The sequence below is a fragment of the Apus apus genome, chromosome 4, assembly GCF_020740795.1.
Source record: "Apus apus isolate bApuApu2 chromosome 4, bApuApu2.pri.cur, whole genome shotgun sequence".
NCBI lineage: Eukaryota > Metazoa > Chordata > Aves > Apodiformes > Apodidae > Apus > Apus apus.
The window spans coordinates 59,428,805-59,455,008 of record NC_067285.1 but is presented as its reverse complement, the minus strand read 5'-3'; the positions used below and the strand labels follow the sequence as shown (position 1 = coordinate 59,455,008).

The 26,204-nt window shown below is 43.8% G+C and overlaps 1 protein-coding gene across 15 annotated transcripts in view; it reads left to right on the top strand.

Annotated features, from left to right (window-relative positions):
- The window catches only part of EPHA5 (EPH receptor A5), a 194,596-nt gene that overhangs the window by 101,531 nt on the left and 66,861 nt on the right, over positions 1–26,204 (top strand). For 10 of the 15 annotated variants that reach the window (XM_051616979.1, XM_051616984.1, XM_051616980.1 and 7 more), the window contains exons 4-5: positions 4,639–4,794; positions 10,618–10,953. The exons of 3 other annotated variants lie outside the window; for them this stretch is intronic. In XM_051616979.1, the coding sequence (XP_051472939.1) occupies positions 4,639–4,794; positions 10,618–10,953 (492 nt within the window). The remainder of the gene's footprint in view (positions 1–4,638; positions 4,795–10,617; positions 10,954–26,204) is intronic. 2 more of the 15 variants (XM_051616987.1, XM_051616989.1) reach the window with 1 other exon arrangement.

The following is a 26,204-nucleotide window of genomic DNA, read 5'->3' as shown; positions in this document are numbered from 1 at the left end:
TATCCTTTCAAGAGCTGTTGAATTAGAAATACTGAGATAAAAATGTAAGAAGACTAAAATAAGACTTAATTAGAAAGTAAGCCCCAGACACCCATATAATTTTAAATGAAGTTATATATGCTTCATTAAGAGATGGTAAGGTTGTCTGTCAGAAGATGAATGGTAAGATAAAGACCAAAACCCGAGGTACATGCAAGGTAAGCTGGTTGTGGTCCTTTTCTGAATTAAATTTCCAAAATATGAGAGACATTGCCACTAGTGGCAGAAAAATGACAGAGTATCAGCCCCTGGTTTTGGCTGTTGAGCTCAGCCAAGACTTTGCCCATCTGGCTACCATGGTACCTGCTCTGCAGTGTGGAGGCATAAGATGTTCCTGGGTCAGCTTTCATCAAACAGCATCCATTTCATCACAGCATCCCAGCTGTTTGAACCACCTCATCAGCCATCCTTTCCTTTGCATTATGTACAAAGCAAGCATAGGACAGGGTGCAGAGAAAAGCATTATAATAGGTGCTAGTTAAGCCTGAACCACCCGTGCAGCTATGACTGCTTCTGCTCCTGAGCACTGCAGTGCAAGCACAGTTTCCATCAGGAGTGATCCCCAGGCTGCTGGTTGCAGGAGGCTGAAGGCTGTGCTGGGTGAACCCTGCACATCCCCTCTGTCCTCCCAAAAGCATCAGGTGCAGGGGTCTGGACTTGGCATGCTACTACTTGCTGTGATAACTCTTGCATTTATTTTAATTTTCTGTCCTCCCTTTTTTTTTTGCATTTCCCATCTCCTATCCCTGAATTCTTCCTTTCCAACTGACAGAAGAGTATTTCACGTAGATACGACAGCACGCTGCTCTGCTGGCTGTTTCTTATGAGGACTCATGTTGAAATCTTCAGTGTAATTTAATGCTCTTGAATGTCCCTCCTTATACCTTTTGGATAGCGAAGGGACCTGCCCGACCCATGGGAGCCTGCAGATTATATGAAAATCAGTCCAGATCAGTTTTATTTCACATCCCTCCTTAAAATATGGGTTATTGGCATTGTACATCTGTTGGCTCTGTACTTATTCATGAAAACCAACCATTCCCTTTGAGCTGAGCTACGTGTCATACCGTCATTAACAAGCTGCACCTCGTTGAAAATCTGTCAAGGAAAACTGACTTATTTTGTATTTGCTGCTTTGCACAAAATAGAAGCACGGCAAACTCTTGTGCCATAATGATTTTCTGTCTGTCTTGATGGGATATAATGAGATAAATTCAAGTCCTTTTTGAAGGCTAATTACATCGAGTACACACTAGACGTGGGCTGCCCTTGTTATGTTGTACGTTTTTGTGCTCTCATTTCCCCATCTCTATTGTCTTTGTGTGCAATTGAGTTTGATTTGGCTTTGAAATACAATTTGTAAGCTAGAGAAGAGCTGTTTGGTGGTCTCCTGTCCTAGAAGACTCTCCAGAGACCATGTAAGTCCTTGCTGTAGGTAGGCCAGCATTTGAAGGTGGCTGTGAAGTAAATAAAAGAGCTTAATTCTGTGCTAGAAACTGAGGAATGTAGCATAAAGCATGAGGGCAGCTTCACAGCAAATCTGCTAACAGCCATCAAGAATAAGTTCTGCCCTGTTCACCCCTGCTCGTGTATGGAAGCAAAGCAGATGAACTGCATCCTGCAGAGCTCACGGCCTGGGTGTAGAGCACCAGTGGGCTGATGAGCAATTCTGGAAGTAGAATTTTTAAAACCTGTAGATCCCTCTAGTCTTACTAGTTTTTCTCTGCCAGTCTTGTTGGAAGAAAAGGGAGATGGGGAAGGTGTAGGAAGGTGCACATTTTGAAGAAGTCAGCAGGGATGCTGGAGATTAGCATCCCCTAGAGTAGGATGAAGAAGCTGCAGATGCATGATGGAGACCTGGCAGCCTGTGGTGGGCTTGGGAACTGTGTCAGGGTTGCATGGTGCTTGCTGTGAGAGCTTTGTGGTCTAGGCAAGACTGGAGGTGGGGCCTGGGGGAGGTCTATTGGACTCTCTTGGATCACGCCCCTTTTGATATATGAGTGATCTTCAACAGCAAAGGCTTGCTGGATGGCCCCAGGTGTTAAGAGTTGATGCGCAATTGTCTTACCTTTGGTGAAGAAGCTAGTGACATAAACGGGAAGAGATGTTGAGAGAGTTTGGTACTGCAGGAATTAGAGCCAACTTTAGAGGCAGGTGTCCTACTTGGTCCATCAGAGGAAAAGGAATGACTAGTAAAAACTTGTTTTTTATCCGTGGTGAAGATGAATTCTGTTATCACATTTAGCATATGACTTTCGTGCTTTGATTGTCTGGGACATTCCTGATGGGAAAATATTAATGCTTTTGCTCTGAGCTTATTTCCTTTGCAAGATAATTACAACTGGGAAAGTTTGAATGCAAAGTTTGAATGGAAAGGCTCTGGGATTTCCATGTAACTTCTGTAAGTCTGATAGCAGACCTGTGCATTTTTGATATCACACTGGGCAGAATTATTTTAGAGCATCTCTGAAGGAAAAAAAGTAGCAGCACTTTGGAGCTGCTCTGACCTGTCTCCATGTCTCTGCATTTTGAAGCAAAGAAAAAAATCAAGTTTTCCTAAATTTGCTAACAGTGGATTTGTAATTCAAAATATAACAGCATGATTACAGGGCCAACTATTTTTTCTAAAAGCCGAGGTAGATATGTACACACCTGCCCCTGGCTGAGTGTGCACATGCAGGTGAAGTGCAGAGTGCTTTGCTTAGGTGAAAGAGCACTTGTTTCAGGAGGCTGGAAACAAGGCATTACTGTATTTAATTCAAACTAGAGGAGAGGAGATCCCAAGCTACCCTTAGTCATATAGTATGTTTATGAGGACAAAAATAACTCTGTATTGGGTTTGCATGGCAAGGTTTTGGTAGCAGGGGAGCTAAAGAGGTGGTTCCTGTGAGAAGCTTCTAGAAGCTTATCTGATGTCCAACAGAGCTAATGCCAGCAGACTCCAAGATGGACTCACTGTTGGCCAAGACCAGGCCCATCAGCAAGAGTGGTAGTGCCTCTGAGATAATATATTTAAAAGGAGGAAAGAAAAAAAAAAAAAAGATGCAATTGCAGCCATAGAAAGGAGTGAGAATATGTGAGAGAAACAACTCTTCAGACACCAAGAAGAGTGAGGAAGGATGGGTAGGAGATGCTCCAGGCACTGGAGCAGAGATTTGCCTGCAGCCTGTGGTAAAAACCATGGTGAGGCAGGTTGTCCCCATGAAGCCCATGGTAGTCCACAGTGGAGCAGATACTCACCTGCAGTCCACAGAAGACCCCCACTGAAGAGGGTGGATGCTTGAAGGAGACTGTGACCCTGTGTGAAGCCCATGCTGGAGCAGGCTCCTGGCAAGACCTGTGGGCTCACGGAGAGAGAAGCCCAGGCTGGAGCATGTTTGTTGGCCAGGCTTGTGTCCCTGTGGGGAGCTTGTGCTGCAGCAGTCTGTTCCTGAAGGATGGCTCCCCATGAAAGGGACCCATGCTGGAGCAGATCATGGGGAACTGTACCCTGTGGGAAGGACTCATGTAGGGGTTCATGAAGGACTATCTCCTATCAGAGGGACCCCACATTGGGGGGGAAGAGTGTGAGGAGTCCTACCCCTGAGGGGGAAGGAGTGGGAGAGACAATGTGTGATGAACTGTCCACAACCCCCATTCCCTGTCCCCCTGTGCTGCTGGAGGCGAGGAGGCAGACAAATCAGGAGCAAAGTAATTTAGGCCCTGGAAGAAGAGAGGGGTATGGGAAAGTGTTTTAAGGTTTGTTTTTTATTTCTAATTACCCTGCTCTGATTTGATTGGTAATAAATTAAACTAATTTCCCCAAGTCAAGTCTGTTTTGTCCATGATGTAAGCGATCTCTCCCTGTCCTTATCTCGACCCGTGAGCTTTCTGATATATTTTCTTTTCCAGCTGAGCAGGGCAGTAATAGAGTGGCTTTGGTGGAAACGTAGACTCCAGCCAGGTCAAACCACCACACTCTCATATCAAGTCTTTGTGCCTCATGCATATATAATGGAGCTGGAAGAAATATCTTGCATGGCGAGTGTGCCTGATTCAGCCGATACCCGGAGCAGTCTGTCTTACATGGAGCACTTTAAAATTCACCACAGGTTTGCAGAGGAAAAGACCCTAGGGAAGTAACCTTATCACAGTGTCTTAAAGCTGTCAATCTTGAGATCCCCTCCACTACCATGTTGCTATTTGTTTACTGAGACATTAATTTCTGGGTATGGAACATCTTAAATAAAAACTGTGAGATGTATTTTACCTGTTTTTCTAAGACTGAATGAAAAAAAGCCTCAAACACAATAAAGTTTTCTAAAGCAAAGCCCAAAAGATGTTACTTCTAATGCATTCAACAAGGGGAATAAATACCCAGAAAAGACAGATGCTAGGGGAAAAAATAATCAACAGCTTCTCATTCTCTTTTCATACAGATATTTAAGTATGCACGGTCTGTTAGTGGCATAGACTGTTTAAAAATATGCAAACGAAATAGCTCACAAATGTTTGTCTGTTTTCTAGCAGAAGATATGTTTTGGGGTTTTTTTTTAAAGGAAATGTAAAGAGACTAATTTTATGATGGGAGAGCTTAGCCTGTGGTTCTTCTTTTCACAGTATGCAGACCTGGGTTCTTCAAAGCTTCACCCCACAGTCCATCCTGCAGCAAATGTCCCCCTCACAGCTACACGCTTGATGAAGCATCCACATCTTGCCTGTGTGAAGAACACTATTTTAGGAAGGAATCAGACCCACCTACAATGGCCTGTACAAGTAAGCATGTGCTTATAGGGTTGTTTTTAATCCTTTCAAGCTGTTCCTGTATTGTGACTAGACATGATTATCCTAATTAATGTACTTTTACAGGCTCTGAGCTGGAGTCTGAACTACTCTTGACACAGTTGTAATGAGACTGGCTTTGTCCACCATACCCCCAGCAACATGAACCAGACTTTTTGAAGTCTTTTGCTTCAAAAACTGGTATTAAACCCAGGAAACATTTTTTGTAACCAATGGATCCTCCTTTTCTTGCCATCCTCTCTTGGATGGACTTAACCAGCAGTGTGGCAGTCAGGTACCCACATCGGTGGGTGCTTGGGGACCAGTGCGGGGCATGGATTCAGAAGGAAATGATAGGTACCTCTTATCAGGGATAGGCAAGGATAGTCTGCGTGATCCTGCTTAGTGTTATCTCTTAGCTCATTTTTAGTAAACAAGCAGGGAGATAGCCCTACCTTTCCAAGCTGCCTGGAGATGGTAATTCTTCAGGGTAGCCTCAAAAATCTGCAGTGGAAACTGCTTCTCCAAAGCTGTGGAAAAAATGTGGAGCTTATCTCCTTGGTGTAGAGGGGAGGGTGGTATAGCAAGCAAATTGGGGTACTGGGAAGCCAAGGTGCAGTCGGTGGAATCAGAATCATTAATTTTGCCATTTTCCTGCCATCTGTGAGCTAACCTGTCAGCTGTTCCTTGAAAGTTTCTTTTTCAGTTTATGTTTCAGATACTTAAGGCCACAATTTCCACACCCCAAGCTAGTCATAGTGAATGTAGCACAGACCACAGTTTTTTGCTAAGCTGGGTCTGTCATGCTCTGAATGTGATTCTTGCAGTGCAGAAGTGGCTAAAAAGGAGTGAAGAGGAGCTGAACCACTGGGGTAGAGGAAGGTAGAGCTTCCAAGGAACTTAAGTGATGGAGGAAGAAGTAGGTTTATGAGTCCTTGGCACGTGGCACATTCAGAGCCACTGGGCAGTGGCGCAGAGGTGACTTCCATACTGTTTCCTTGCGTTGTGTGGGCATGATAGTGGCTTTTTTTGCCTTCATCCCTGTGAATACAGATGTCCTTCCTAGCTTCCCAGGTTTGCACTTCAAAAAAAGAAAGAAAAAGTCTGTTCTTGTTGGAGAGACGCTTTTGCAAAGGAAGTTGCCCTTGGCAGGTTTCTGCTTGCCTTCAGGAGGCACTCTGAGCAGAATCAGGACCCTTGAAGTTGCCCTTGGCAGGTTTCTGCTTGCCTGCAGGAGGCACTCTGAGCAGAATCAGGACCCTTGAACTCCACGTTTGCTTTTGACCAGCCAAAGGAGCGTGAAGTATGTGGCTTTTGTAAGGTATACTGCAGGGAAGGAAAAGTCAGCTTTAGTCAATAGAGCAATAGCTGGTGCTGTAGGATCGAAGTGGCCTGGGGGTAGTGGGGGGAGTGCATCATGCAAACACTTCTCAGTTTATAAATAGATAGATAAGTCAGTGTATTTTGGAGCACTAGCTAAGGTGGGTTACAGCATGAAAAACTTTGATACCAGGGCTTCTTGATGTCCATTTTGCCCCTTACCCTGACTTAAAGAACATAGCTAAATGAGAGATTATGAGGTCCAGTGTGGTATTGGGAAATGGGAAGCAAGAGGGCATACTCTGAGCTATAAACACATATAAAATGGACTTTTCTGTGCAGGGAAAACCAAGGACAGGGACTAATACAGAGTTATGCCAGACTGCCAGCATCCACAGTGCCTCCTGCCCGCCACGGGTGGTGTTGCTCTCTGTCTCTCTTCTGGATGGAGGAGTGTGCATCCATTCCGTGCTGCTGGTGAATTAGCACAGGAAATGAGCTGCCATCCTTGAAGAAGAGGTTTATGCATGCCTGTCACCTGGGCATAGGGCAGGATTTTAAGAGGCATAGGCAAGCTTGGTGACAAGCTTATATTAAGAAGAAACGAAATTTGAGTGCCTGTCTCCCTCAGGTTTCTGGTGCAACTTGAATCTTGTAGGTAAAGGCTGTAATTTCTGATTCTGCAAATACGATGTGATTGTCTATATTTGGTTTTAATGTTTGGGCAGGTATTTTGTTTGTTTGTTTGTTTTGAAAGCTTACTCTAAGCTAGTTTAAAGCACAGGCATGGTGCCTGAAGCTGTATTAGGATATGCTTGGCAGGGTACTGAGTGTTTCTGAGGCAGATGAAAGGTTTAATGCTGATCAAGGTACTGCTCAGCTTCTGTTGCCCACTGCAAACCCTGGTGCAGCAGTTGAGGATGTTGCAGCATCTCTGCTGGCATTCACGCTCACTATCTCAAAAGCAGAGTGGATCATCTGAGCCTTCTCCACGTGCTTCAGTTACCCTTGCTTGCCCTGCACATCCTTTCTTGGCTTTTTGTCCTAATGCAGCTATATTTGTGCTGAAGGTGATGAGGAGGGCCCATGTGTTGTCCCTGCTTAACTGCAGGAGTGATAAGTTTTGGCAGGAACAATAAAGAGCAGGTAGTCACACTAATGTTTGGACCCAGTCCAACTAGATCTGGAAGGGAACGTGTCATCGTGAACCAAAACACAAGTGAGACAGACTTGAGTCATGAGTGGTAGGAAAGTACTGCAACTTTTTTTGTTTGTTTTTATTATTTATTTCTGCAGTTGTTAATAATATTCATAGGATTCCCTTGACTTCAAATTTAGTTAGAGAATATATCCATTTCCATTTTCAGCTCTACACCTGCAAAGTCTCCTTGCCAGTTAGTATAGCTATAAAATATATTTTTTTTTATTTAAAGAAAATGCTTTTCAGTCCCAAATTGCATGAGTGTGTCCCCCACCATCAGTACAAAAAACAAACAAACTGCTACACCACTGTTAACTGCTCAGATAAGTACAAGAGGGAAGAGGGGAAAAATAAGTACGTTTTTATTAAATTTTTCCAGTTCCTTAAGCATGTTTTATAAATAATGATTGGTAATTTTGAAATTAATAGTGCTGTGATGCAGTCTGAAATAACTATTGCCCTCAGAGAGGAAAAAAAATAAAAATAAAAAAAATCCTGATCGGCCATTTGAGAATTCTCTTAATGTTATTATGTATCTTCCAGGAAGTAATTGTGCTTAATTTCTTCTTAACTAAGTAATCCCATCTTCAGTTCCTTGTACAACATGTCTTTAAAATAAAAACATCGTTACACCTTTTTTTTTTTCCCCTCCAACCTCTAACAAGTAGCCCTATTGCTGTTCAGAGCATATTGGTGAAGTATTTTTAGTAGTGTGATGCACAGGAAAAACTGAAGATTTTATGGTATTTAGTATAATATTCTACTTACAAAAAGTTTAAAGTTACCTTTAAGTGTGTATGTGTATATGTTTGTATCTCAAAGTTCTCTCTCAGGTTAGATTTTTAAAATATGTGCATTGGCAAACAACAGGTTTGTTGTCCATCAAGAAAAATACTAATATCTTTGCCTTCAGAAAGTGTTTGCCTCTGATCAGTAAATTGTGGTGCAGAAGGAGTGAATCTTCCCTGCTTAGGGTATAAAGTAGCAAATTAAAAATTAAAAATAAATAAGGAAATCAGTAAAGTAATATCTTTGTCCTTGACAAAAGGAGGTTGGAGATTAAAACAGACCTTCTTAGCAGACCTAGGGCTCTGCTTTTCTGAAGACAAAACATTGTTTTGTTCTCCCAGCTGTGATTTATCAAAGTTTTACCCAAGTGTGGTTTCACGATTCTTCAAGTGGGTCTTGTTAGATATCTATAGACTATTAAAGACCTTTCTCTGAGTCCCTGTGAGAATGCTAATTTTATAGGTTATGAAGTCCCACTAGCTTCAAAGCACTTCCACTGAAGTTGATGTTTTTAAGCCTTCAAGAAGAGCAGCTGACTCCTCTGTACAAAGCAAATAAAACTCTGGTGACTTTACAAAAGTAATAATTTATCCCCTGTTAAAGACACATTGTCAAGAAAGTGTTTCTTGTGCCTGAGTTCTTTATTTTTTCCTAGAGTACTGCTAGCAGTAAAAGGGCATTCATCCAGCAGAAGAAAAAATAGGGCAATTTCTCTAGTAAAAACATATAAAAAACCCCGGAGTGTAATATATATAACTCCACAAAGCTCCAGTGATGAATTTCATAGTGTCCGTGATAGCAGTACAAGTATGACAGTGCAGAGAATAGTCCTGGCTTGGACTATACCTTCGTGTCATTAGCTAAAAAGAGCTGAGTCCCTGTGGAGCAGATTGCAAGTGGCTTGCTCCCCATTCGTAGTAATCTGAAGTGATCACAGAACAAAGCAAAGCTGATGTCCCATTTCCTAAACTAACTTAGCTTTGATCTTCAACTCCATTTCCCCAAAGGAAAAAAAATATATATCTATATCAGGATTATTTATTTTCTCTGGCAGCAAGTTTCTCATTGAATCAGAGCAGCTTGAGTTGAAATCATGACAGTGTTTCATCAGTGTTACCAATTTTATAGACTTAAAAAGTGAAATAGGAAAGGGAAATAGAGGAAGATGCTTCTGGTTTATAAGGTAGTTTCATTTTTGCAATACTGCCTGTTTTAAATAACGAATCGAGTTTAATTATCGTAACAAAATGAGAAGATGAAAGCCTAAGACAGGCTGTTAAATTTGTACGGATTTCTGTCTGGTGAAGCTACTTGTTGGGCTCTTTTCAAGGGCTCATAGGTTTTACAGCTTCATTCGGACCAAAGAGGAGTGTGTTGCCTTTCCTCCTCTACGTCTCTTGGAAAAATCCCAGTCTTTGCTGGGATTCTTTGCTTCTGGTGGGGCCGTGATTAAAAACCATCCTGGCTTGCTTTGGTAAATTTTCCCTTTCTTCCTCATACATTAGTATTCCCTGAGTATATAATGTGTGGATCTCTTGCATGAGATTCCTGCTTGTCCGTTCTATCTGCAGCTTGCCCTTTGTGTCCAGCACAAGCCTGTCAAAACAAAAAAGCTTGCAGCACCTCCTCAAATAAGCAGTTCTAAAGGTGTCTCCGGGTGGGCTTTGCTTGCTCAGCCGTGGCCTTTCCCAGCAGGATGAAGGAAAACAGCTTGCCTTTTGCAGGAGCCCCAGTACCTCTGCAGCAGCTGTTCCTCCTTGGATAGCCTTGCCAGCACCACGCTGGCATCCTGAGTGGGGAGGCTTGGCAAAACAAGCGAGCGCGGTGAGGCTCACCAGCCGTGCTGGAGCTTGGCAGGGACCAAGGCAGCTGACGTTGAGTAGCCGGACACGACCGTGTTTCCAGTGGGCTGTGTATATGACCATCTGCTTTAGGCTACATTGAGCATCTCAGTTAGGTGTGATTTGGATGCCCAAGCTTAGGTTTTAGTCTTGCCAAACAGGTGATGAGGAGAAGGGGGTGCACGCAGAGGAAAGATTCGTGCCTGAGTACCTAAGTAGTGTGAATGCCCCCAGTGCACAGCCTTTTTTAGAAATGAGGGCTGGTAAGATAGGGGCAGTGGGGAGAGGAGGGGGCATCTTGCCCCTTGTGAAGCCAGCAGTGACTTGGGCAGAGCAAAGATTTGCAGTTCCCTTCACAGGAAGAGCGAGGAGAGCACCAGACACAACACCTCTGGGTGGAGTGCTCTTGCTGTTGAGTTTGAGCCAGCCCCATGTCTTGTCCTCCCGTGCAGGTGGCTGCATCCCAGCATAGACCCCTTGAGGCAAAATGAGAGTGCTCACAACAAATCCCATTTTTCCAGTTCTTTGGGTGCTGCTGCAAATGGTTCCCATATACTTTTTGGCACATGAGCAATGGGGCATCTCTTTTCAGCCTAGAGAGTAGCAGAGAGCAGGATGACTGATGATACTGTTTTTACCATGTGTTTTTCTCACTTTACAAACCAGGACCCCCCTCTGCTCCTCGGAGTGCCATCTCAAATGTTAACGAGACTAGTGTCTTTCTGGAATGGATTCCCCCTGCTGATACTGGTGGAAGGAAAGATGTGTCTTATTATATTGCATGCAAGAAGTGCAACTCACACTCAGGTCTGTGTGAGGCGTGTGGCAGTCATGTCAGGTACCTCCCCCAGCAAACCGGCCTGAAAAACACCTCTGTCATGATGGTGGATCTGCTTGCTCATACAAACTATACCTTTGAAATTGAGGCAGTGAATGGAGTGTCCGACCAGAACCCTGGAGCCCGACAGTTTGTGTCTGTAAATGTAACCACAAACCAGGCAGGTAAGTGAATCTTCGACCTGGGGAAATGTCTGGGGTGGGAGCCCAAGCCAGTCAGACCCAGTGCAGACATCCCTTTGAAATGGATGGAAGTCCCCAGCATGGAGTGCTGGACTGGGGCTTCTTCAAACATGAGTGTGTATGGGTAGTTGTGTCTCATAGTTAATAATTGTTGCAGTCTTCAACATGTTTCCTTCCAGCAGGACACACTATTAGTATTTGTGGCTTTTTCCATTTATGCTAAGCTACTTGGAGATCCCTCCACTTCTTTGCATTTTGGTGTGTCCACCCACTAAACTAGAAAGAAAACAGTTGCCTCTTCTGATGAGAAAGGGAAATTTCTAGTTCATTTTAATTCCACATGCCAAAGGTTAAAATGTCCTAGCTTTGCAAACAGTTACCCTAAGAAAAATGTTTTGAGTGACTTTAGGAAATTTAATCTCTCTTATGCACTGTGATGCTAAAGGAACTGGACTCAGGCGGGTGAGATATGGTATGATGTTACTGCTTCTTCAACAGGGTAGGGCTGAGATGTCATTGCATACTCTGTCCTTGATTTTGCCTTGTACAAGCAGAGTTCATGTAGACTGGTTTGTTCCTTTGTCCAGAGCTCAGATCTGTTTGTCCTTCCTTTGCCCAGCAGTTGAAAATTGCTGTTGCCTTGGACACAGGCAGGGATTTGCCATTGTTCCAGGTCATTTGGAGGTGTGTTGGGAGGGCAAAAACATGATTCCATCCCCTTCCATGCACGTCAACATACTAGGCACATCACACAGCTTCTGCAAGCCTTGAGGACCTTTCTATATCCTTCTCATGTCCCTCATGCTCAGTGTTTTGCTGTCTCTACCTTTGCATACCTGGCTTGCTTCCTGCCATTTAATTCAGGGCTCCCCATTGGCACTTGTCTGCTGCAGGGCCCTTCCGAGAATGTGACTCAGTGGCATTTGGGACCATGAAAGCTGTGCTACCAGATCCCCAAGGACACTCCTTGTCTTCTTCTTACAGAGCAGTCTTAGCCAGGAGGGGTGGTGTGGCATGCAGCATAACAGCTACATGGAGATGATAAGATTCTCACTGCAGAGCAGAACAAGGCTATCTGGAGCAGAGCTGCTTTTCATTCCTGCTCCCCAGGTGAACATGCATGAGCTTGGCAGCCAGCAGCAAGAGAGTGCGATTGCATTGCAATTCATCAGATGCCTGTCCTTGGTAATTAGACTGGATTGTTGAAGTGTCGGACAAATAAAATATACCTCAAGGAGAGGAAATAAAGGCATGCAGGGGTTGCTGCTGATGGATGTGGCAGGAAATCTTCTGGAGGAACATCAGTGGATGGCAGTATGACACCTGTTGAAGGCACCTGTTTAATGCAGATCAGTGGGTGTCACAGTCCTAATGCTGTTTACTATTTTCCTGTTGTGAAGGCTGCTCTGTTGCTGGAAAAAATATATTTTTCTGTTAGTGGGTTTGCATTGGTATTTCACTCCTGGCATTGGATTTTCCCTGATGTGCAGAGTTAAATCCACATAAACCTCAGTAAATGTAGCTGCATGAAAGGAGATGATTCATTGCTGATCAGTGCAGACAGTGAGGAAATGGTCCTGGTTTGTGAGTTATATCCCAGACTTCCCATAGTTACAATGGGATTTATCCACATAGCTGCCTTCTTGTGCATCAGGCAAAGAATAACCCCCTTGCATAGTTATCACCTCAAGCCTTGTATTGAAAGATCCATTTTAGGAAATGGTAGACCTGTGATAAACGTGGCTCAAGCTAAGGACAAATGGGTAAATGTAGCTTCTGGTTAAGTCTCACTGCTTGCCTTGGTGGTGCTACAATTAAGGGAGATACTAATGGAGCAAGCCATGAGTATTTAACTTTCTGTGTGGTGTTGAAATTACATCTGTATCCTCTCGTATTTGATTCAACAGGTTGTTGAATTCAAACCTTTGTCCAAATTGAGGAGTGATGACTGGATTTTGTTGTTTCTCTGGCTCACCCCACCACTCATTCAGGAGGAAAACCAGGCCTGTTTTCTGGAGCTGTAGCATCAAATGTGCTTGTCAGTAATGTGCTCTTTCAGAACTCCCACGGGCAATCACGGGTTTGTCCATGCCAGAAATAAAGCAGCCGTAGAGGAGGGCCTTGCAAATCAGACTAGCTGCCAAGCATGGAAAGTGGATATCTGTTTGCTTAAGGTGCCTTTGAAAAATGTCCTTTGAGGCAAGTAGCAGAGGTGTGCAGGTGGAGTGGCCCATGCCCGCCCATGCCCAAAGATGCTAGATGTCTCTGAAAAAGCCTCACCTTCAGCTATCCTTTCTCAAATAAGTGCAGGCAAGGCACATGGGTCTTCAGGGAGTCTCAGCCTGGTCATCTTCTTCCTGAAATTACCACCAAGAGATGCAGACCTGGGGCCTCATTCTTTCCCTTTGCTTTGGTTTTCTGGTCATGTGATTATATGTTAATGAAGGCTGATGTAATGAAGTTGAGTCTCTAAAGGTAGCAACACAAGGCCATCTGCAGCAGTAGGAGAAATCCTGCTACATGAACTGCTGGCTGTGGAAAATGAAAAAATTGCATGCTGTGGGATAGGTCTGGCTGGCTCTGGGAGTCCCGCTGGCAACTATTCACTAATCCAGCACTGCAGAGAAATGCCAGGATCTGTTTTGTTGGTTTGGCTTTTGTCCGTTCTGGAAAGACCATGCCAATTTCAGGACTGCAGAGAATGTGCAGGCAGCAGGGTGCAGGGTGCACCACCTCTTCTGTGCATGGGAGCTTTTGGCAGCAGAAACTATGTCCAATTTGGGCTCTCAGAGGGATTGCTTCCTGAAAAAACTTATTTTTTGCCAAAATAATTTGCCCCTCTCTTTCTCTCCCCAGCTTAAAATAATGAGAAAAAGAATTGTCACCGACAATCAGGCTGGCGTTTTCAGACTGATGTCATTTTTCTCTGAACTTTTGAAATCAGATTGGGAAATACAGCAAGGAAGCAACTATGTTTTGTGGACAAGAGGATGGAGATCAGCTGATCTCACCTGGTGACCCCAGCACACTTGTGCTTCTCCATTCCCTGGGAACTTAACGATACTTGGGGTGGGACAGGTCCGCCCAGGACACAGTGGCATTAGGCCCTGGATACAGGGCTCATTCCTCTGTCACCCTGTCAGAAGTCACAAACCTCTGTTGTTTTTTGTGGGATTTTGCAGATGTTTTCTGCTAGAAAACATGTATCTAGAAATGGTGAGCAATGCCACAAGCCAGGGGAGGTAGAAATTGGGCTGGCCTCCATTCTGAATATCCTATAGCTGCTGCAGGCTAACAGGGGACCTTATTCCCTTTGTAGGCACATGGGTTGGTACATGGTTCTCCCCTATGGGATTGCTGCAAAATATGTGCCCAAGGGACTTCCAGCCGAGATAGCAGGGAGCGATCTGCAACGCACTCTCACAGTGCATTAAAAAGTGTGCATGTGTGCTGAAGTCCAGTGAATAATTCATAAGTGGCAATGATAGGATTCAGTTAGCCATCCTTTTCTTGTTCATGGTTTTGCTCAAGTTTCCATGTTCTTGAAACTGCCACCTATTTAGATGGCTCCCAGAGCGCAGTCTGTGTGTGCTGCTAATATTGAAGTTTGCTTTTCAAGTGACAACCACGTGCCAGATTTTTTTCTCAGTGATTTCACCAAACTGGATGATTAAGTAATGCTGTCACTCTAGACAAAGATGTGCATCTCCCTTGAGGTCTTTTGTCTTATCTGCCCTGTATACAGAAAGCACCTACCATGACATCTTGGTCAGAGACGTGTGTCTTGTAATGGGTCCGTAGGGAGCAAGCAGTTGTGATTCATGGTTGCCTCGTGCCTGTTGTATCATTGTAGGAGCACACTGGGAAGATCTAATGTTTAAAACCTTTATAGGCTTAAAACCTGTCAGCCTGAACAGCTGAGCAATTTTCTTTGCCTTTTGTTTCCAACATTTCCCATGCTGGGCATGGCTTCAGGCACAGAGCTGGCCTGGAGGTGGGAGGTGTGTGACTGGGGCAGTTCTGCTGGCATCCTAAATGCCACAGACTCCTCTACACTTGAAGATCTTCTCTGTGTGTGTTTTCAGATAAGCCCCCTGCCTGTTTTCTATTTGAAAAGTCGGAAGCCGGCATTCAGTCCCCTTCTGTGACCTGTATGATATTTTTGAGCCTTTTGGGGAAGGAGAAGAAAGATCCAGACATGCTTGCTAACAGTGAAGGAGTTAATATGTCTAATCCCTCAAGGAGTCTACATGCCTGAGGCCAAACCAAGCTGCATCCTGTGGTGCAGCTATGCTATTTAAGCAAAGGTGTTGGAGGACAGGACCTGGCAATCGGTACTGCTGCAAGGGAGGCATGGCTAGGTTCTTGCTTGACCCAAAAAAACACTAGCTGCTTGGAGAAGCTGGGTGGCTCTTAGAGCAGAGTGATGTGCTGGGAGCCATCATCCTTACTCTGCAGGCTGGGATGCTTCAGTGGCAGGAAGCAAAGGAGAAAGTGTTTTCCTTAGCATTTGGGATATACCAGTCTTTGGGTGATTTGGAAAGGGAAACCTACAAAATAGAGCTTGGTACAGTCCTATGTCAGCAGCTGTGTGCCCTTTAAACCAATAGCCTGCAGCCCTGCACAGTTTGGGAAGAAAACATCAGAAAATAATGAGGTTGAGAACATGGTTGTGTCGGGAAGCATGTTTTCAGAGACTGTCTTTGGAAATGGACAGGTTCAAGTCCTGTAAGTTTCAGGATCTGATTCTTGCAACTTTCAAGTCTTGCAGGGGTGTTCGGTTTGGCTTGGGGAGGGGGACAGCTTGCTTATTTTCTTTAGTAATAGCAAAAATCTTCTGAGAGGATAATTCAGTAGATGCAGCATGTTGCATGCACTTCACATGGGCAGCAAGACTGGTTTTGCAGTTCTACTTTTCAACTAGAACTGCTGACCTAGGGCTTGCAAAAGCTTGAGCAGATGCTTGTTTTAGTAAACTGCCTTTCCATAGCCAGGGTAGTGAGCAGGGCTTGACTGTCAATGTCCATTGTAACAGTACTTGATCCACTGAGCTACATCATCTTCCCCGCAATGGTCAGTAATGGATACCATAGAAAGGGTATGAGTATGAGGCAGACACGTACTGATACTTCCTTAGGTCACTCTCCAACCTCTGGGGACAACCTTTTTGTGCTTTATTGCCTTTAATGGATTCTTTTCCCATGAATTTGTTGAATAATTTTATGAACTCCTGGAAAATTTTAGCAGCTGCAGGCAATCCTATATGAATTCAGTATTTCTAATAATTTAAGCTGTGCTTTAGATTCACATTGGTCAGAGAGGAGCTATTAATGGCATAAATAGAGGGTTCAAGTCTTGCAGTTGCCTGTCATTTATAGATGCTGCACTAGCTTTCAGTGTGCTAACACAGGTGTTACAGCATTTAACCTGGAATGATGTACACTTCAAAGTAAATTGTAATCTCCCACACCAGGCTGGGCAAATACAGAGGTATTTTAATAAGCAGAGGTAAACTAGTAGTGCCTCAAAGACCACAGTCTCTATTTGAACCTGGGTGCACCCTCCACCATGGTGTATGGCATCGTGATGGCAGGATCCTTCTGCTGACTGTGAGCAATTCATGTTCAGGGAGATGTGGAAATTAATATCAAGCTGCCATGAGAGTTCAGGCAAGAAGAGAGAATATTTTAATTTGTGAAGGCCTGTGCATACGCTGGTAATCAGCTTCAAGAAATATTTTGCTTTATTTTTGAAGAGTGGTGATATGTAATCAGAGAATGCAGTTGGAGGTAGTTAAAAACAAACATGCTGGCAGGACAAAGTGAAATCTGAAAGCCAGTGTTGCACAAAAGGTGCACGGTTTGAATCTTTTTGTGATGGCCACATTTATTCTGAGTACAAAATCTTCATCCACTATCCTGTTCCAGAGTCGAGAGTTCATCTCAGCCCAGATTGCTGGGTGTCTGCTACCAAATGAATTATGGATCAGCTGAATACTTTACAGTTTTATTTACAAGTCTCCAGTTGGTATTTGCTACTTTTTCCTAGTTTGTTGCAAGTCTTTTTGTTATACTTGGAGTATTAGAAATTCAGGCTTGAATATTGAAAGAATTCTTTGGAATATGAAAAAATATCCCCAAAATTGCAATATGACTTTTAGTCAGAGGTAATATTGAATCTTGATGTGAGACAACCCCATTGTTGATATATAAGGACGTTAAAAGATTAAATGAAAAGCATTTTCCTGCACCTACAGACAGAGCTTTCAATTTCAACATGAAATGAAAACATTTTATTTATAGATGAAAATAAAAATAGTGTCCCCATCCACTGTCCTCTTGAAAAAGGGAAAGAGAAAGGTGCTGAAGTTCTCATTATGAGAGTCAACCAATGACATACATCTACTACCTGTTGCGCAGTAAGAAGGGTGCAAGTTTTACCATCTCCCAGTGGCAGTGAACGAGTACTGTAATTAGTCTCTTTCAAAGCATGCTACTTGTGAGGCAGTTGTATGAGCTGTGAAAAGCAAATGCCAGGTTACACTTGTGGAAAAATTATCCATGGACTGCACACAGGTGGTGCCATGCAGCTGGGTACAAGGGAGCACGAGCTGCCCAAAATGCCCCGTTTGAGTTGTTGCAGCCAGCAGGACTGATCCTGATTCCTTCGTGACACCCTGGACCCATTGGGATCACTGCCAGGAACGTAGCCTCAGGCTTGGGGTAAAGTAGCAGAAATTGAACAGCCCGAGTTTAGACTTTTAGAGGTGTATGAGGAGCAAATATTCACAGAATCACAGAATCCTAGGGGTTGGAAGGGACCTCGAGAGATCTAGTCCAACCCTCCTGCCGGAGCGGGGTCACCCAGAGCACATCACACAGGAAGGTGTCCAGGCGGGTTTTGAATGTCTCCAGAGAAGGAGACTCCACAACCTCTCTGGGCAACCTGTGTTTTCCAAAAAGTACAGAGCAGGTTATGATGCAGTCAGATGTGGCAAGAGCTTCACAAGGTCAGAGCTTTAAGAAATTTGTGGGTTTTGCAGAGCATCACTGGTGTTACATTGCAAGAGTGATAGTGCTGGTTTAACATTTTATTTCTCATTTTGCTGGCATATTTTTAAAGAATTGCCAAGTAATCTTATATTAATCTAATTCTAATCACCTTAAAACACAAGTCTTTGGGGCCAAGGAGTTCTCTTTGTATTGGACTGAGCACAGTACTTGGCAGAGAGCAAAAGTGAAGCACCTAAAATGGTTTCACTGCCCAGATGACATCAATGTTTGTTTTTTTCCCATTAATGCAGCTTCTGAATTTTCTAATAAAATCCTCTTTAGCTATTTAGTCTCCATCTACAAGCTGGTAATTTTGATATGTTAATTCTTTTATTTTAGTGCTAAAACTAGTTCAACATTTTTAACACTCTGCATAGATGATGCTTCTGAAAGTGCTCTTAAGAACAGCAGGAACTCAAAAATAGCCCCAAAATAACGTACAAATACTTCCAGTGCTGTTAGAGAAATTGCAGGGGGCTCATAGGCATTTCATAAATACTGCACTTGCTCTCTGGCTGCAGCTTCTTTACCATACCAACTAAGCTCTTTATAGTAATCTCCCTCAAAAGTTAAATGTAACAGAGCTGGAGCCAGAGCAGTTTGAACCATCTGAGTTTCAGTAACTGAGCAGTGAGTGAGCTGTGCTGCAGAAGAACAGTTCCCAGGGTATAGCGACTCCACAGGGCATTTCTCCTTTCCCATGTAACTGTCATGCTGATCGTGTGAATTTGAATTAGTCTCAAGGCGTAAGTACACATGTACGTGGCAGCACGGACACATTTCTGTGTGTCTGAACATGCAAAACACATGCTGGGCAGAAAACGGAAGTTTTACATGGTATCTGTGACAGCTTTGTGAAGCTCACACTGTTCAGATGCCTTTCGCCCTTGCTGCCCTTGTACCAAATTACATGCTAGCCAGGCCTACGTTCAGGGTGGCTCTCTGTGCTGCAAGGCCACCAGACAGTTTTCTGTCTTTGTTTTCTCCCTGCCTGCTTTCTTTTCTTTGAGCCCAACCTTTCCTCAATATGGAGTTTGTAATTTATCTATTTATTTGTTCATTTGGCTGGATTTTTTCCTCTCGGTTGCTAATTCACCTGGTGTCTGCACCCGTGAGGCAGCCTGGCTGCTTTATCTCAAGAAGGATTTTGCTGGATCCAAACTGAGCTCCAGCTCACAATGTATTTGAGTTAGAGGTTCCCAATTAGTGTTTTACAGTATCACACTGAAATGCTTATGCCCCCCAGATTGCTTGTTACTGGAGAGGCATATTTCTGTGAGGCATGGAAGGCTTTTCCACATCTTTTACTGTTGAAGCCATTATGGTGCACTTCAACAGCAAACTCCTTTCTTGTTCCTCAAAAGGAATCCGAAATGCTACTTTTGGCACTTGTATTTCTTGCAGAGGGTTAATGAAATAGCAGTAATAAGGCTGGCTAGTGCTTTATTCCAGCTCACTGCCTGTCCTCTCCTTGCTGGGGGCCCCGGGGTGTGTGTGGGTGTGGACTGCACTGGAATGGAGAGTAATTAGCAACTCCAAGGTGACAGACAGCCTAGAATAAACCATATTTCTTCCATAGTGACTGGGCCAAAGTTCACCTACATACAAATACTACAGAAAGTTCAAGAGTTGGAAGGCTGTAATTAAAATGCATTTCAGATGTGCTCGTTTGCTGGCATGGTGGAATTCTCTTCTGTATCTCCTGGTCATGGAGGGGCAGTCCTGAGCAAAGCGAGTAACTAATGGGATTTCCGGCCAGATCAGTACAATAGAAATCACCAGAAGGAAAATGTTATTATTAGTTTATTTTCCTGCTTCTTCAGACTTGATGATTTTTAAACATGCAGGGTTTGATCAAAAGGCCCTGAAGGAATCCATGCGGGACACCCGCTGGCTTCGGTGGTGCCGTGTGAGGGTTTTTCTGCTACAATGCAGCAAGCCAGGGTGATGCATTGCTCTTTGCTGAGAGGTGCCGAACACGCCAGCCTGATCCTGTAAGGGCTTCGGCTTGGGCAAGCCTCGGAAGCAGTGTGGCTCCATGGGAATTGATGGGAAAATTTGCAAACAGTTAAGCTGTCCAGGGTGGTTAAACTTGACCAGGGGTGGTGGGCAAGTCGAGTGGTAGAAGTGGCCTTTTACTACTGACCCCTTAGCTCTGCAGGGCCTTTGGCAGAGACAGACAAGGATGCCTAAAAAGCAGATATGCAGATTTAGGTGGAAAATGCCAATGGAGGACAGCAGCACCTGGTCACTGCCTTCCCAGCAATACACATCTCAATTGCCCATTGTGCTTCTGCATCCTGATGTGAAAAACGTGTGCATTTTGCTCTCTGCCTGAAAATGAGATGAAAGGAAGCAACATTGAATCAGGTAAAAGCAGAAGACTTAGGCTTGCCCTCCTTCCTTTACAGAACCCTGTGTTCAATTCCTTCATAACTTCTTCCTAACTTTATGCAGTCTGTCTCAGTCCAAGGAGAGAAAGTGGTGCTCAGCCAAGTAGATTATTAATTGCGTTATCTCCTGAGTTGCCTTTCAGACAGTTTAGCATTATGTCAGGGGACTGATCTGTACCGCACTGTTTTCAAGTCCAGCATTCTGCTATCCCCACGATGGGTTCCTGCCTTGCATCATTAAACCCCGCAGCTCTGTGATTCTGTCTTGTTCTCCTGAAGAGTGGCACCAAGAGCATGAAATCGCTCGCTGACCTTGCTGGGGACTTATGGTGTGAGCCTCTAAACACCTGGCCGTGCAAGGACAATTTTCTCACCCAGTTCAGTAAACTGGAAGACTGTTGCAGCAGAATGACTGGGTTATTTAATTTATTGTACATCTCTCTGTACCAGGTGCGAGTTGTTCCCTGCAAAGAGATAGAAAGGAGCTGGAGGATGACTGGGCAAGGATGCACATGAGGGCACAGACCCATCTCTACATTTTTCAAAATTGCAGACAGCAACTGGCAAAGCTGGGTGTGCGTGAAGGACAAAATGCCTGGTGCTTTCTGCAAAGGTGATGCACCAAACCCTCTGCTACGTGTTGCCTGAGGCTTTGAGGGGGACTTCTGCTAGAGTTAGATAGTCTTGCGGGACTCTGAGTGTTGTTTGCAACCCCTGCAGAACATCTCCATAAAGCAAAACAAATTGCTGTGAAGTAGTTAAACAGTTGATAAGTATCACTTGTGCTCAAATAACAATCATGCATCTGTTGTGGCCTCGTACCATTCCTTTATCTTCTGATGTTAGTCCACAAATGATGACTGCTATCTTAAACTCAGATTGTACAGTGTTCTTCAGTTCTTCATTTAGAATGAAATACGGAAGGGAAACACATGGTCATTTTGTAAATGAATGCAGGAAATAAATGTAAGTTGTCTCAGCTTTCTTGTATCCTGACCTGATGGATACAGCATCACTGGATGGGGTGCCTAATGTCAGTAAATTGCTATTTCATTGCCTAAAACTTCTGCACTGCTTTTCATCAGGGCGATTTTTCAGGCATCTCATTTGTTCTTGGGCAAACTGAGGCATGGAGGTGTGATGTGAATGGCTAGAGGGCACACACCAGGGCTGGGACTCTTCTTGCTGCTGCTCTGCCACTCCTGACCCCTTCCCATGTGGCTGGAGCCCTGAGCTACATTGGAGATGTTTCCTAACCTGTTTGCCAAACTGACTTTACGAGGAGGTAAGAGAGGCTGGTCACAATCCACCAGACATGGACTGACAGGTGGGTTGTTGAGTTTTGAGTTTGTTGGGGTTTTTTTCTGAATTGGTTTCAGTATTACTGTGGTTTAAATTTCACTGCAGGAGGAAAAAATAGAAATGTCAGTCAATAGTTGTCCTGGTTTAAGCCAGGATGAGGCAAATTTTCTTTTTACTGACTTTTTTCTTCAGTGAACTCTCTTTTAAGCAGCACACTTGCTGAATCTAGCAGCAAGTTTTCCAGCTAGTGGACTGATAAGACCTGAATGTTTATAAATACTGCTGAGAGACCAAGGACACTTTGCTCTGCTTGTTGGATCTGCTGCTTCAGACACTAAAGGAGCAGAAGGCTTATACCTACAACCCTCCCATAGGGAAGAGTGGACTAGACAGATGACAAAATTAGTGAAACAAATTATTCCATCTATATATTTACGTGGCTCTCAGTATAAATTCAGGGATCATGGGAGTCAAGCCCTCCTTCTTCTTCTTCTTCCTCTCTTCCATTAATGGCTGGCGTCCAGGAAGGACTCTGTCTATCCATCTCCTTTTACCTCTAGACCCATGTGTCCTTCATTCTCCTAACTCCTGCCTGCAGCTCCCTCTGTTGCTATTTCCAGCAGCAGTCTGGGACTTTGCAGAACTGCTCACGACTAAGGAGAGTGCCATGGCAGTTGCCAGGGGTGGGGAAAGCTGATAGGGGTTTTGCATGTTCCTGAACAAATTTTTATGTATTTGTCCATATTTTGCCATTAGTATTTCATTAAAGTGGCAAATGCATCCTGTAGTGACTGGCCCGGATGCTCTGTGCATCCTTGGAATAGACTGCCTCAAGAGAGGATATTTCCAGGACCCGAAAGGGCCATTGGTATAGCGGCTGTAGAGACTGAGGACACTGAACAGCTGCATACGTTGCCTGGCCTCTCAGATAACCCTTCTCTAGTGGGTTACTGAAGGTTGAACACCAATAGGTTCCAATTGCCACTTCAGCAGTGCATAGATGACAATATCGCACCAACAGGGACTCTGTGATTCCCACTCATAAGCTGATCCAGTCATGGTTTAAGTCATAATCAGCAATTAAATGAGTGACAGTCATGCTCTCGATCCCCTCTCCCAGGTAGGAAAAGGAGAGAGAGAATTAAAGGAGAAAGACTTTCCGGATTGAGAACTAGACAGCTTGAATTAAATAGTAATGATAAAAGAAAATATATACAAATATGTGCAGGAACGTGCAAAATTCCTATTGCCTCCCCCAACCCCCAGCAGCTCCCACAGCATCTCCTGAGCTGTGAGCAGTTCCGAAATGACCCAGAGCTGCCGGAGAGAGCGGCAGAGCAGACAGGAGCTGAGGGCAGAGTTATGAAGGTCAGCAATGCAAGGGCCTAGGGATCAAAAGAGGTGATTAGACAGAGTCCTTCTGGACCAAGAAAATGGGGCTCAGCCTGGTTCAAACCAGGCCAAGAGTATATTTATCCAAAGTGTTTAGTGAGCTAAAGTGTTCTGAATAGCTTGGGGAAAATTTTGACACAGGGTCTATTTGCTCCCAAATTTTAATTGCAATAGTGGCAGTTCCCTTCTTCCCTCTTTTACACCATCAGTCATGAAAGATAATCTTTGATCCAAGTTCAGCTGTGTGCAAGGTATTGCCTGCAATACATTTGGTTGGTGAACTGTTCTTTATCTGCTAAAAAAGTTGCTGTTAGTAATTTAACAGTGTCCATTTCAAGTGGTTGCAAATTCCAGAACCCAGGCGATTAAATGTAAAATCCTGATTCTTTCACTTTCTATCCGTTAGAAGAGCAACTCCTACCTCTTTAGCAAATACATTTGGTTTTATTTGGCCTCTGGCAGTAATAGTATTTAGACTGGCTTGGCAACTATTCAATGATGAGGGTCCAAGAAAAGCACTTAAAATCAAGCGATAGCAGTAATGAAGTGCTAAAGACGCTGACACTGTTTTTACTCTTGAGAGCTTAGCAAGGATTTCTAGTGGCTCCTTCCAGTTTCTCTGCATCTGTTAACTTTTGAACCTGGATCCTGAAACAGCATCTGCCTGGGGCTGCTGAGAGGGCTGCCTCCCAGCCCAGGACATCACCACACAGGACTGTGTCAGGCTGTCATCCCCTGGGATGCTGCAGTCCAGGGTCACACAGCCCTCTGCTCCCTGGTCACCACTGCGGACATGCAGGCAAGTGTCCGAGGGGCTGTGCCAGTGGTTTGATGGGAGAATATCCCAATATCTGAAGTATGGGGTTGTCAGGTCTCCTGCCTCTGTGTCTCCTGCTCCAGGTACTCTGCCTTGAGGAAGTGATAATGTACTTCTGGGGCCCAGCACCCACATGGCTGCTAAACCATTGGTCCCAGGAAGGTTGATGCACTTTTCCATAGCAGGAGAGATTCAGTGCCACATCTGGAGCAACACACCAGCATGCATAGCAGCCACGTTCTTTCTCCCTTTGCCAGGTGGATGCTTGAAAACTTTAGAGATGCCTTGAATCAGACGTTTTTATAGCTGCCATTTGGCTGAATCCAGGAGTGTTTTACCCTCTGAGAGAAGCAGCAGCTATTTTTCACAGACCAAATGAAGCCACCTGTTGGGTTAACTGGGCTTCCTTCAGTCTCTGCACAGCCCTACACAACCTTTAAGGCCCAAAGGAGTCTTTGAAGTACCATTGAATTTCATTGTTAATGTCTCAATCATTTACCCTGAATAGAAGAGGGTATTTTTTTTCACTCCCAGGCATGAATAAACTCTCTAGATTGCAGGAAATAATCCCTCTTAAAGGAGAGTTAAAAGCTCTGTCTTTTAATATAAAATAGGAGGAGGCAAGAAAAAGGAAGCCTGGAGCTGAGCTGTGCCTAGGACTGCTCCAGCTCTTCTCAAAAGCACTAGGTTTTGTTCAGTGATTAGAAACAGAATAAATCAGATGAAAAGAAAGGAACTAGTGATAGGGTGATACATGTGTCAGAGAAGGGGAGGGAGTGGCAGAGGAAAAGCACAAAATGTGGGTAACTTTAATTATGTGGAAGGTGGGAAGATTGACTTTCCCATCCTGATTGGGGTGTGTGAGAAGATACATTAGTCCGTATTCTATCAGGCATTGATGAAGTCTTCTAGAAGATGTTAGTAGTTACTTGGAAGAAAAAAGGTGCACCACCTGGCAGTATTTATGAGAGCTTTAATTACATTTCACAGACTGAGTTCCAATTAGAAGGGAAGAGGGGGGAGGGGAAAGAGGAAAGAAAAGATGTACAGCGTGTGTTAAGAGCACGGTGATAAATCTGTGGCAAAGGATAATGGTAAACAAGGTAGCTGTACATCATTGCATCATTTGCACACTTCTATTTTTAGGTGTTTATACCAATCTCCTTTCCTGCCCCCATCACAAGCCGAATGCTCATAAAGGGGTCAAACACAGGCCTCCATTACTCATCTTCCAAGATGGAAGGCAAAGATCATTTGCAATTGCTGCGGTACGAGGCTATTACTTCTTTTTTTCTTTTTTCTTTTTTCTTTTTTTTTGCCAAGTCATTAACTGTGTCATAAAATAGCAATCCAGAAAAGGCAGACAGAGACAGATAGCAACATTTTTCTCCATGCTTGTGTGAACAGTGGAAAAATATTGCTATCTTTAGTGCATTCTTTCACATTGTTTTTAATGCTGCAAGTTTCCACACTTAGAATCATAGTATGGTTTAGATTGGGTTTGCATATCCTTGTTATAATCTCATATCTTCTTACCCAGAAGACCGTGATGTCTGTTTCTTTTAATATCAGGACATAACACTGAAAAGGGAGATGTATAAATGGCTCAGCATGGGCTTAGTTCTCTTGCCACCATAGTCAACAGAGACTTTGTCAGTTACTTCACTGCAAGGACAGTACCGCCGTGTCCAAGTGGCTTTGGCACAACTCTCTTATTACATCCCTCTCCTTACATCTCTCTCATGTGCCTCAGAAAGAAGCATTTATTTACTTGTGGTGTAAGCTGTTTGCAAGTATCTCCATAGGTGATGCAGGTAAGAGATGTGTTTTATCTAATGTCATCAGTTAGGCATGGGAAATAACTTGGATCTCATGATATTGTCATTTAAAGTAAAGGTAAGTCTGCAAACAGTTGACAAACATTGAAATTTTGGCTGGAGAACAGCAGGAATTAGCTAGTGAGATTTCTTTCATTTCAGATAACATTATTCCTCTCAATGATTAATAAAAGGGCTAATAATGTTTCTTAAAAGCAGTGAAATGGCTGCAGTGAAGCCCTGTCAGTACCTCAGCAAATGGGAATTTTTACTTTTCTGTAATTCCATGATCACACTTGGAAAGTTAAAACAGATTAAAGGAGAAAGCTCCCTTCTCTTTGGAGATGTTGAAATCAAAATCCTTGTTTATTTAAAAGTAGCCATGTTGGGAGTAAGGTATGATGGAGTATAATTGCAAAATTCTTATTTGGTAATTAGTATCTTGCAGCCATCTTAATGC